The following is a 13,055-nucleotide window of genomic DNA, read 5'->3' as shown; positions in this document are numbered from 1 at the left end:
AGATACAAACAGAAAATAATAAATGTTAAAATAAATTAATAAATAAATACATTTTGAAATAAATACAGAAATAAATGAATGAATGAATAAAATAATAAATAAATACATTTTCTTCATTTTTGTTCGTCTACATTAATTAATTTGTGTATTTCTGTGTCTTTATGTAAATTAGACAGGAGTTCATGTGTTTATTTATTGACATATTGAGTCCTAAGTCATCTTTATATTTATTTATTATTATTATTCTAATTCTTCATGTGTATGAAACAGGAAACAGCGCCCCCTGTTGGCCGCCGCACTCACTGCACTGCAGATGCTTTTGTTACCGCGGACACTTTAATTTAAATCAAATAAAACAGAAATAAAAGAAAAGAGAAGCTTCCGCAGCTTCTTCTTCTCTTCTTCTTCTTCTGTGAGGAAAACAGCTCAGCGCCGAGGCTCACTATATGGCAGGAAGACAAACACGCAGGGCCCAGCGTTACAGCGAGCCCACATTCTTGTGGATCACTATTTGGCAAGCGACAGAAAGGCGGGACTCGGCGCTGGAAGAATTTTCTGCTGCACAACAACCGGTGTCAAGGCAACGGGCATAGCAACGCACGGTTTCAAAATAAAAGCCTGGAGAGATGAATCAGGTTTATTATTTTTATTTAAATCACTTCTTAAAACACACTTTAATAAACCTGCCTATATGTGATGTTGTCTCTTTATTTTGTTTTATTATTATTGTTATTATTATTTATTTATTTTATGGCCTTTCAAGGAATTTGCCATTGTCATTTTCTATTGTTTTTATTACTTATTTTTATTTTATTAAATCCTTTACGTTATGTTTTTTTTTGCTTTATTTTCTATTATTATCATTATTATTTTTTGTTGTTATTTAATTTGTTTTTTATGTTATGATGTATTTGCTGTTTTCTCCAGGAAATTTATCTTTGTATTTTGGTATTTATTTTCTATTATTATTATTATTATTTATTATGGGAAGACCCAGGACCAGGTGGAGAGATTAGATCTCCACACTGGCCTGGGAACGCCTCAGGATCCCCCAGTTAGAGCTGGTTAATGTGGCCCGGGAAAGGGACGTTTGGGGTCCCCTGCTAAAGCTGCTGCCCCCGAGACCTGATCCAGGATCAGAGGCTGGAGCTGCTGCCCCTGAGACCTGATCCAGGATCAGAGGCTGGAGCTGCTGCCCCTGAGACCTGATCCAGGATCAGAGGCTGGAGCTGCTGCCCCTGAGACCTGATCCAGGATCAGAGGCTGAAGATGAGATGAGATGTTCTTTTGTTTTTAAAGAATGTTCCTTGGTATTTTGGTACATAACATAATAATAATAATAGTAATAACAATAAACACAGCAAGAGAAAATAAATGCAACTACTATAAAAGTCAAGAAACATAAATATAGAATAGATGAATTTAAAAAAACACTTTAATGGTCACTGCTATCAAGCTTTTCATTTATTAGAGTCGAGCTACGGCTTAAAGTATCTTTCTAAATTGATTGATGTTATTTTCTCGATTCACCTATGAATAATTCATTAGTTAAATTATTATTTAATAATTAATAACAAATGAATTCATCCATAACTGATTCAAAGAATGAATCAATACAATAACACGTGGATATAATGAATACGTGGCTATAAAGGCAAATACCATTATAATAATTATTAAATAATATAAGTTAAAACAAGAAAACATCACATGACATTTCATGATTCATTGATCAGTAATGTGGATATAATGAGTGAGTATGAATGAAAATAAAAGTATAATTATTATTATTTAATTATTATTGGTTTAAAAAATCCCATTGCAGCTAAAATGTTGACGATAATCATCAGTAATGTGGATATGAAGGCAAATTAAAGTATAATTATTATTTATTAGTTATTTATACTTATTAAGGTTCATCTTATTTTATATTTATATATAAAAAAAGATCAAAAACGACATTGCAGCAAAACTCCGCGCTCTTATTTTGTAGGCGGCTGGGCCGGACTTCCGCCGTGCTCGTGCTGGCGCCGTTACCTTGACGCAGCCGCAGAAGCGAGCGGAGGCAGAGCGGATCAATCTGAAGCCTCGGCGGCGGTTGATCGGATCTGCGGCGGCGGCGACACCGACGGCTGTTCCCGGTAAGACCCCGCGGGCTCCGGCCCCGCAGCAGCGTCCGGTGACCGGGCCCTCGGTCCGCGCGCCCCCGGTTCACGCGCAGAGCCGCTGCGTTAGCGCCAGTCCCCCCCCCCCCCCCCGCGGACCCCCCCTCTCCCTTTGTTCGCTTGCGCCTGTTTTTTTTTTTTCGCACTGATGCGGATTTTGTAAATAATGGCGCAAGATGGCGGCGCCGCAGTTAGTGCGCGCGTTTAAACACGATGGAGGTGTCCGGGGGGAGGAAGAGGAGGGTCCGCTGTGACCTCTGCATCTTCATCCTCAGCACAAACAGCTGCTCTTTGTTGACACACACACACACACACACTCTTTAATGTGTGTGTGTCAACAACTGCGTTCACTCCGGAGTCAATAAAGTCACGACTAAAGGGAAACAGGTAGAAAAATGACTCTTAAATGAGCAGAACGGCTCCATCCTGAGTCTCCAGAGCGTCATCGCAACAACAAAAAAGAAGTCCAGCAGTCGGGTTGCCAGGTTGGACGGACCCTGACAGTTAGCGTAAGCTGTTAGCATTAGCGGCTCCAGCTACGAAGATGATTTTCTTCAAATATTGCGATTTCTTTAAAGAATATCAGACTTTTTTTTACTGAATTAGAACTTTCTTTCTCAAAATCTTGTCTTTTTCATCCTGACTTTTTTCCGATTTAAAAATATTTATGTATTACGACTTCTTTTAAAGTACTGAAGTGGTAAAAAACAATAAAAAAGTACGATATTTACCTGAGAGAGCACACGAACACTGAAATAAAGCAAAAGTGCATTAAATCAAGGCTGAATGTGTAGAATGAGCAGAACAGCTCCATCTAGTGTCTCCAGATCGTCGTCCCAACAACAAAAAAGAAGTCCAGCAGTGGGGTTGCCAGGTTGGTCAGACCCGGCCCAGTAGCTCCAGGAGACCGGAGTCTGTTTGAGCCTGTTTGAACCCGTCCCCTCCAGAAAATCACAGCATCAAAACAAGGATTAGAGGAGTTTGACTGACAGTTAGCGTTAGCCGTTAGCGTTAGCCGCTCCAGCTAAGTGCAGATGAAAGTGATGTTAGCATCAAGGAGCAGCGTAGCCATGTGGGCGTGCGTTTGAATGGCGTTCCTCTCCTTTCTCTCAGTCCATGGAGTGAATGCTCGGCCTATAGTGACTCTGGTTGTTGCCCGTCTCCGCTCACTCAGCTTAAACGATGAATCGTAATCAAACATAAATATGTATTATGTTATAAACAGTTATTTACAGAAGCACCTGCAGATGTTCTCTTAGTCACAGTTTCCAGGTGTTTGTAGTTTAGCAGAGTAATTCCATTTTAATCCACTGCAGCGTTTTGTTTGTTTTGTTCCGTCAAAACAAACAAAACGACTCAAAACAGACGCAAAAATGTTGTCGTCAAAACAAAATGTCGGCGTTCCAACAGTTGATGTAGCAGGTGTGCTGCAGACAGGGTGACCTTCTGCAGAACAGAACCTGCAGAGCGCCGTGTTCCCGTGGAACAGAGTAACCCGGTGTGTGTGTGCAGCTGTGGTGTGTGTGTGTGTGTGTGTGTGTGTGTTGCAGCGCTGCATGTGTGCATCCTGCAGCAGGTCTGTGTGCTGCTGCAGTTGTTGTGGTTTCTGCTCTGTGGTTGTTTCATCGCTGAAGCGTTTGTGTCAGACATCAAACCGGGTCATCAGGAGGTTCGTCTCCGCTGCACCGTGTGGTTATGAGTCAAGCTGACGTTCTGTTCAGACGGAGACGATGGAGAAAGGAACCTCAGGGCACCCTCCCACTGTGCCTCCGTACCGTGCCCCAGCACATTTCAAAAGTCTGGTTCCTTTGACCAGTGTGAGTGCAACCGTACCACGTCTAGGAGCGGCACGCTTGCCGTCCACGGCCCGTTTGGGAGAGGTGGGCTTTAGTAAAGCACGTTTGCACGTGTACGAGCACGAGCGTGCGCACGTGTACGAGCACGAGCGTGCGCACGAGCACGAGGCCTACGGCGGTTCTGAGGTCATTTCCTGTGCGCCTGTTGGGACGTAGAAAAAAGAAGGAGGGACCATGCGCGGACATTTAAAACAATGGCGGTGAAAGGTTCACGTTGGTGTGATGCGGAGGTGGAGTGTTTACTGCAGATTTGGTCGATGAAAAGATTCAAAAACAGTCGACAAGACGCACAAAAACTCAGTGGTTTGTGGAAACGCGATGACGCATCGCGATGACGTCATCAATGCGTGTGACGTGTTACGGCGTGATGACGTATAGGCAGCAAGAAGCATTCTCCGAGGCCCAGGTAGTGTGAGTACAAACGGGCCTGGAGGGGGGGACAAGGACCCTAAAGCACGGGGCACGGTGGGACAGTGGGTGGGCGCCCTAAGGTTCTGTTTTGTGCAGCAGGAAACATCGTCACTAATAATCTGATGAGTCACTGAAGATCAAACCAATAGAAACTGAACTGAACTTAAATCTAAAGACTCTAACGTGTGTTTCCTCCTCAGGCTGAAATCTCCGTTTCCTCATCGCGTCCATCAGCGGCGTCAGCGCCTCAGTCTCCAGGCGTTAGTCTGTACCCGGCCTGTATGCAGTCTGTCCAGGGCCCGGGCTAATTTCTGGTGCCCCTTCTCTCCCACCACCTCCTCCCTCCTTCCCCTCCCCTCCTCCCCCCCTCTGCCCCCTCCCTCCATCCTCACCCCTCCCTCCCTCACGCTGACCCCGGCCCGTCGTCACGCAGACCGACTCGCAGCGTTTAACCCGCACCGGCGGCCTGGCCGGCTGCCCCCCCACAGGTGGATGAATGAAGACCCCATTCAAGAGCCCAGGGGCCCCGCGGCCCCCCCGACCCGACGGGGGTGAGTTACACAACAGCAACACTACAGCAACACAACAACAATACTACGGCAACACAACAACAATACTACGGCAACACAACAACAACACTACGGCAACACAACAACAACAACTCCTACTACACTGAAATTTGTGTTTCAGGACATTAATTGTGTGTGTGTGTGTGTGTGTGTGTGTGTGTGTGTGTGTGTGTGTGTGTGTGTGTGTGTGTGTGTGTGTGTGTGTGTGTGTGTGTGTGTGTGTGTGTGTGTGTGTGTGTGTGTGTGTGTGTGTGTGTGTGTGTGTGTGTGTGTCAGGACATTCAGGCGTGTCTGCGAACATGATGAAGAAGAAGAACCCTCACAAGTGAGTCTGGCGTCCATTTTGAGTGTTTCCGTGACGAGGCCTCGTCTCTAAGTGTCCGTGTCCGTCCTCAGGAAACAGAGGACCAGTGTGGGTCCCAGTAAGACCCTGACCCCGCCCCGGAGGAACATCGTGGGCTGCAGGATCCAGCACATCTGGAAGGAGGGCAGTAAGTCGTCCCAGTGGAAGGGGACGGTCCTGGACCAGGTCCCTGTGAACCCGTCCCTCTACCTGATCAAATACGACGGCTTCGACTGCATCTACGGCCTGGAGCTGTACGGGGACGAGCGGGTGGTGGGGCTGGAGGTCCTGCCCGACCGAGTGGGTGAGCCACACGCCTGCCTCTGTTACACACTGCTGTTTGTGCCCCTGTCCTCCTGAAGACCGCTTATCCTCCTAAACACCCCTATCCTCCTAAACACCCCCTGTCCCCCCTGAAGACCCCTGTCCTCCTAAACACCCCTATCCTCCTAAACACCCCCTGTCCCCCCTGAAGACCGCTTATCCTCCTAAACACCCCTATCCTCCTAAACACCCCCTGTCCCCCCTGAAGACCGCTTATCCTCCTAAACACCCCTATCCTCCTAAACACCCCCTGTCCCCCCTGAAGACCGCTTATCCTCCTAAACACCCCTATCCTCCTAAACACCCCCTGTCCCCCCTGAAGACCCCTGTCCTCCTAAAGACCCCTATCCTCCTAAACACCCCCTGTCCCCCCTGAAGACCCCCTATCTTCCCCCTGCCCCCCTAAACATCCCGTCCTCCCTTAAGACCCTCTGTCCCCCTAAAGACCCCTGTCCCCCTAAAGACCCCCTGTCCTCCCTAAAGACCCCCTGTCCTCCTGAAACACCCCCTGTCCCCCTAAAGACCCCCTGTCCTCCCTAAAGACCCCCTGTCCTCCTGAAACACCCCCTGTCCCTCCTAAAGACCCCCTGTCCCTCCCTAAGACCCCCTGTCCCCCTTAAACCCCCCCTGTCCCCCCTGAAGACCCCCTGCCCCCCCTAAACACCCCCTGTTCTCCCTAAAGTCCCCCTGTCCTCCCTTAAGACCCTCTGTCCCTCCTCAAGACCCCTGTCCTCAAATAACCCATATTCTCCCCGTCCCCCTAAAGACCCCTGTCCCTCATAAACACCCCCTGTCCCCCTTAAAGACCCCCTATTCTCCCCCTGTCCTCCCTAAAGACCCCCTGTCCATCCTAAAGACCCCTGTCCCCCCTTAAGACCCCCTGTCCTTCCTAAACACCCCCTGCGCTCCCCCTGTCTCCCCTTAAGACCCCCTGTCCTCCTTAAAGACCCCTATTCTCCCCCTATCCCCCCTAAAGACCCCCCCCCCCGTTAGTGAAGTGTCCCCTGAGCCCCCGATGATGTCATTGTTAACCCCCTCCCTGCCTGTCTGTGATTGGCTCAGCCCCGGCCCGTGTGAGCGACTCGATGCTGGCGGAGACGATGATCGGGAAGGCGGTGGAGCACATGTTTGAGACGGAGGACGGGCCGAAGGAGGAGTGGAGGGGGATGGTCCTGGCCCGCGCCCCCATCATGACCGCCTGGTTCTACATCACCTACGAGAAGGACCCCGTCCTGTACATGTACCAGCTGCTGGACGACTACAAGGAGGGCGACCTGCGCATCATGCCCGACTCCAGTGAGTGTCAGCGGGGCGGGGGAAGGGGGCGTCCTTCACTTTAAAGATCGCCGGTTCGATCCTCGGCTCCTCCGGTCCGCGTGTCAAAGTGTCGCAATCTCAACGCTGATTGGCTGTGGCGGCACAGCTTCATGTGATGTCGCTTGACAAGTTCAAGTTTTTCAACTTCAAGCGACAAACACGATGAGGCGCTGGACGCTTCATCGCTCAGAACACGTACCGTTCCCGAAGCGTCATCGCGTCATTTACATTGGTTTTGAGCGGCAGCGTGACGCTTTCATCGCCTCCATCTCTTTTGGTGTGAACGCACGGTAAAAGAACTCAGTAAAGTCCAATTCAGACCAAAGATTCCTGAGGAGACGAGTTCAAACCTGCGGAGTTCAGGTCCGCCACGTCCTGACACCAGCTCACACCAGGGCGCCACGTTTACTTAAAACTTAGCAATTCTTTCTAAAGAAAGGATGTTTTTGCTTTACTGCCGACTGGTTTTGGTTCAAGTTTTTGGTTCAAGCCTCTGGTGGACAAATGGAGGTCATCCAGGTCGTTGGTCTGATTGGTTGAAGGACCGTCCAGTTGCGTGCAGCCGTTTGAACAACGCCCGCCTCTTAAGGATTCAGGATTCTGTAGTTGACGGATCAGAGCCGTGTATTAAAACTTAATGTGTCCACGTGACCTCTCTCTCTCTCTCTCTCTCTCTCTGTCTCTCTCTCTCTCTCTCTCTGCAGACGACAGCGTGGCGACGGAGCGGGAACCTGGCGAGGTGGTCGACAGTCTGGTGGGCAAACAGGTGGAGTACGCCAAAGAGGACGGCGGGAAGCGGTCGGGTATGGTCATCCACCAGGTGGAGGCCAAGCCCTCCGTCTATTTCATCAAGTTCGACGACGACTTCCACATCTACGTCTACGACCTGGTCAAGACCTCCTAAGACCAGACGAACCCGGTCCAGGACCCCCCAAAAAGACTTACTGAGACCTGCGACCGAGAAAAACTACAAACATGCACCGACGACAGAGACGCCTGAGACCGATGTTCGCATTCTTCGCTCCTTGTTTTACGAAACGCCTTAAACACAAGAGAGATGGTTAGGGAAGCCCCGCCCCCTCACCGAGACCGGGGGACCACAACCAAGACTGGAAAACTACAACCAGCTCAAAGTGTTTAGGTGAATCCAGTCACCCGTCATCCAAACCGGTCCGAGCGCCGCAGAGAGGACCAGCACTCCCGTGTTGTTCGGAATAACCTGTTTTTTTGGAACATTTGTGTCAAAAATAATAAAACAAAACTCAAACGTGGTTCGGTTCGACCGGATCCTCCCGACGAAACGAGAAACGTCCCCTGACCCAAATCTCATTCGCCCGAGAGAGGAAGAAACGATTTTACATAAACGGAAAGACGTCCTTCCCCTCTTTCCTGAAACCCTGTCAGACCGCCGTGGGGCGGGGGCGAGGACGGGGACGGTCTGTCGGGGTTAATGAAGGGACGGGACTCCAGGAAGACGGAAACTGAACCATGGTCTGTCTCCATCTGTATTTAAAGACGTGTACGTGGTCACACAGGGAACTCTCGTCCAATCACAAAGCGTTTCACTGGCCCCGCCTCCCCGCAGGTCGACGAGACGACACAGACGCTGAGTGGACTAACGAGTGAAGGACGCTGTGGAAAAAACACTTTTCTTTTTGTATTCTTTTAGCATTTGTCTTTTTCCCCTCTTGCTGATACTCCTACATTACCCATAATGCATCAGATGGTGAGAGGCTCAGGTGTGTTGTTGATTGGCTGCATCAGCTGTCCTCGTTTAACGGTCGCCTGCGGCGGCTCACGCGGAGCGCCCGGGGGGAGGATCGGTGTTTTTACGGTGATCTGATGTCCAGGGTGTTTTTTATAATCGTGTATAAACATTTAAACATGTAATAAACGCTTAATAACACGTTTAACGCTGTCGTAAGCACGAACGAGAACATTTTAAAGTTATTAATGTTCTCCTCAAACGACAGGAGGACGTTTGGCTGTTAGCTAAAACTTAAATCTGCAGCTGCTTATTTAAAGTGTTTAAATCGCCGTTTACCGTTTATCGCGTTTGTTTGGTTTAAAACACAGTTAAAAAAATACTTTACGTGTTTAAAAATGTTCAGTATTTGTTAACAATTCAAATTTCTACAGAGAAAACACAAAAATAACCAATTATAGTTGTTTAATAAACAATATTTCAGCTGCATTAAAGTGTGTTATAAACGTTTATTACATGTTTATATGTTGGTTGTAAATATTAAATAACAGTTTAAATAAGGTTCTGTTTGTCTTTATGATAATAATTAACATTTATAATCATTAAATAAACATGTAACGAATGGTTTATCACGTAGTTGTAAGCAGAATAATTGTTTATTAATGTAAATTAATAAAGACGTTAATTATTCAGGATGTTAACGTCTTTAACCGACACGTTAATAAACGTTAAAGTGTTATAAACGTTTATCACATGTTTAGACATCGTTGTAAACGCTAAATAAAGGTTAAGTAAGACTAAACGTGCTCAGGTTAACGCTCTTATTTAACGTCTATAATCAGATAATTACAGGTAATGTTTTATTACACTAAAATGGAAATATACAGGTTCTTAAATTCAAATTTCTACAGAAAAGAAAAATAAAACAGGAGGGATTATAGTTTAATAAACTTTCAGTGTACAGCTACATTAAAGTGTCATAAACCATTTATTACATCTTTATATAGTGTTTATAAATACTAAATTTGATCTTGGCACAAAGACTAAATGTGTTTGTTTACACTCTTAGTTAATCATCCATTTAAACATTTATAGTCAATAAATAAACATGTAACAGATGCTTCATAACCATGGATAACCAGCTTATGTTATAGCGTTATAAACCTTTATTACATGTTTATATATTGATTATGGTTCATTGATAATAGTTTATAACACTATAATGTAAATATATAAGTGATACATTTAATGGTATGACGACTTTAACAGGAGGCTTTAACCTAAAACATTAATACCCAGTTTATGTTAAAGTGTTATAAACGTTTATTACATGTTTATTAATGTTCTTTAATGTTCTTTGTTGTTGTTCTGTGGGACGGCTGATGCAGCCGACGCAGCTGACGCAGCTGATGCGGCTGACGCAGCCGACGCAGCTGATGCGGCTGATGCGGCTGACGCAGCTGATGCGGCTGACGCAGCTGATGCGGCTGATGCAGCTGACGCAGCTGATGCGGCTGACGCAGGTGACGCAGGTGATGCAGTGGATCCGCTCCGATCAGACTTTCATTCAAACACAAAACGTTAAATAAACCTGAGTGAAGGTGAAACCGTAGCCGTGGCGACGCCCCGCCCCCTGTCTGAGGCCGTGTGTTCTGATTGGTTTGTTAAACGGACCAAACGGGCGCCGCAGTGTTCATGTGTTTTTATAAAGCTGTTTGTTTCCATGAGCCGGCGCCGCGTGACGCCTCCTTTCCTTTGTGTAGTTTCTGTTCTGTGTATAAATCTGTGTGTGAAACGTTTCGCTGTGAGAAGATTTTGATCCTGGTTGTTTTTCTTTAACTGCTGACGAACAAATCTCTGCTTCCCTCAGCGGAGTCTGAGCGCTCGCTCTACGCAACCATCTCACAAAAAAGCACTCCTCATTTTAAACAGTTAAAGTTTAATTCTGGCGCAAAATCCTCCCAGGGTCGTGGCTAACAGTGATTAGCAAGGGGCAGCACGGTGAAGGCATTCAAAGGTCTTTTTTAACCACTAATGCTGCTGAAAATAACAGCAAACCCCTGCAGCAGCATGAGAAGAGTTCCTACACACACAACAAAGCATCGTCGGCGTAGGGAGTGAACCTGTTGGTAGGTTTGAGTCTTTTAGTGTCTTTTTGTCGTCATTTTGCTTCTTTTTTGTGTCTTTTTTTAAATTGTTGTGTCTTTTTTTTGACAAACTAACAGTGATTAGCTCGGGGCAGCACGGTGAATGCATTTAAAGGTCTTTTTTAACCACTAATACTGCTGAAAATAACAGCAAACCTCTGCAGCAGCATGAGAAGAGTCCCTACACACACAACAAAGCGTCATCAGCGTAGTTAGTGAAGCCAGAGTTTATTAAAGAGTGTTTTAAAGACTTACCTACTGGCCCCTGTACCAGCTCCTCTCATAGTAAAGTCCATTACAGTGGAAGGAGCCCATTGGTGCTTTGTTTAGGACTCTGTCGCCTCTTCCAGTTGATGACGGGGAATCCCAGCTGCTGCAGTGTTCAGTGATTCCAGGCCACGGCTCCCTCTGTCGGCAGCAGAAACATTCTTCTTCAGTACCACAGGAACACCAGAAACTGTCCGATGCTTCTTCTACCTGGAGCCCCTTAAGCACACGCCCCTCCCCCTCAAACTTTTTACATCTATTATTAACTTATATTTCACCAAACTGCCACAAACCACAACGTTCAGCAGTGTTAGTGGTTAAAAAAGACCTTTGAATGCCTTCACTGTGCTGCCCCGAGCTAACCACTGTTAGCCACGTCCGGCTGTTAGCATCTCTCCTGGATTTCTACCTTAATAGTTAAAAACTGTCTCCATGGTTACTGATGATTAAAGTGCAGAAAAAGACCCTGGAGGAGGATTTTACGCAGGAATTTCACTTTAAGAGCTCAGTCGATGGAAAGATCTCCCACAATCCTCTTGTGCTGTTTCCGATGTAGCTGCACCCGCCGCAGACGTCACTCTAACGATTAGCATTAAACAGCCGCGTTGCCTGATCCCCATCTCATGTGCCTGAAGGGACTCGAACACCTGAGACCAAACGTTTGTAAAGAGCCCGGTCTGATGGTGGGACCCGTATGTTCTGGTTCTAGAGCACAGCCGGTCCTGTGGAACGTGTCCCGTCACAATGTGTGCGACATAGTTTTAGAACCCTCCCCCTTCTCACACGTCGTCTGTGGACGCTGCACGTTCATGTTGCCCTGTCAGGGGGTGAACCGCCAGCCTCGGGACGTTAGAGGCGATTAAAACAGCTTCATTTAATCACCTTCAGGACTTCCTGCTGCAGAACCTGATTTCATTCTCTGGAACCATTCAGCTTCTCTCAGAGGTCCAGATTCTTCTCAGCCTGGAGTCTGCCGTTCTAGAACTTCACCACGTTCTTCGATGTTCATGCCCCTCAAATTCAGTCTTCAAGTCGCAACGTAACACCATTTCAAAGTACTACTTCCTGGTCCAGAACCTCATATTTGTTCCTGTTTGAACCGATCGGAGTCATTTCACCTCGTTCCTGTCGATATTAGTATTTTATATGAATAGAGGATTATTATTACTATATAATCTATTATTACTATATTATTATAGTATTTTAAAAGGGTGTTACGTCAGACTTAAAGAGCGGATACACAGCTACAACATTCTAGAACTCGGAGACTAAAACATTCTAGAACGCAAAGACTGAAACATTCTAGAACGCAAAGACTGAAACATTCTAGAACGTGGAGACTGAAACATTCTAGAACGCAAAGACTGAAACATTCTAGAACGTGGAGACTGAAACATTCTAGAACGCGGAGACTGAAACATTCTAGAACGCGGAGACTGAAACATTCTAGAACGCGGAGACTGAAACATTCTAGAACACAGAGACTAAAATATTCTAGAACTCTGAGATTAAAACATTCTAGAACGCAAAGACTGAAACATTCTAGAACGCAAAGACTGAAACATTCTAGAACGCGGAGACTGAAACATTCTAGAACGCGGAGACTAAAACATTCTAGAACGCAAAGACTGAAACATTCTAGAACGCAAAGACTGAAACATTCTAGAACGCGGAGACTGAAACATTCTAGAACGCGGAGACTGAAACATTCTAGAACGCGGAGACTGAAACATTCTAGAACGCGGAGACTGAAACATTCCAGAACGTGCATTCTTACGCTTCTAGAACAGGTCTTGTTTCCATCCACCAGAGAAAACAAAAGAGGGCAGGAGTGATGACTTCTTAACGATAAAACGCACGAAACGCGTCGACGTTGAGCCGTCAGAACCCTGGAATCTGAGAGAATCACTTAAAAAAAACGACGCCGGCGTTTCCTCTGAGTTTGACTCCT

At 46.5% G+C, this 13,055-nt stretch overlaps 1 protein-coding gene across 1 annotated transcript; it reads left to right on the top strand.

Moving 5' to 3' along the window:
* Positions 1-2,070: 2,070 nt before the first annotated feature.
* On the top strand, positions 2,071-9,172 carry spinb (spindlin b). Its single transcript, XM_083912005.1, has 6 exons — positions 2,071-2,141; positions 4,633-4,983; positions 5,278-5,326; positions 5,398-5,648; positions 6,731-6,964; positions 7,690-9,172. Exons 2-6 carry the CDS (start codon positions 4,929-4,931, stop codon positions 7,887-7,889), a joined length of 789 nt encoding a protein of 262 aa, XP_083768131.1. The 5' UTR covers positions 2,071-2,141; positions 4,633-4,928; the 3' UTR covers positions 7,890-9,172.
* The last annotated feature ends 3,883 nt before the right edge of the window (positions 9,173-13,055 follow it).

Source organism: Echiichthys vipera (assembly GCF_963691815.1).
Source record: "Echiichthys vipera genome assembly, chromosome: 4".
NCBI classification, from domain to species: Eukaryota; Metazoa; Chordata; class Actinopteri; order Perciformes; family Trachinidae; genus Echiichthys; species Echiichthys vipera.
The sequence above is the reverse complement of the archived record's forward strand: the minus strand, read 5'-3'. Positions and strand labels throughout refer to the sequence as shown.

Bases quoted from the DNA above. Each gene is read 5' to 3' on its own strand.
- spinb (XM_083912005.1), top strand. From the start codon at position 4,929: ATGAAGACCCCATTCAAGAGCCCAGGGGCCCCGCGGCCCCCCCGACCC. The intron at 4,984-5,277 runs GTGAGTTACACA...TGTGTGTGTCAG, and splicing joins GCCCCCCCGACCCGACGGGG to GACATTCAGGCGTGTCTGCG. The intron at 5,327-5,397 runs GTGAGTCTGGCG...GTCCGTCCTCAG, and splicing joins AAGAAGAAGAACCCTCACAA to GAAACAGAGGACCAGTGTGG.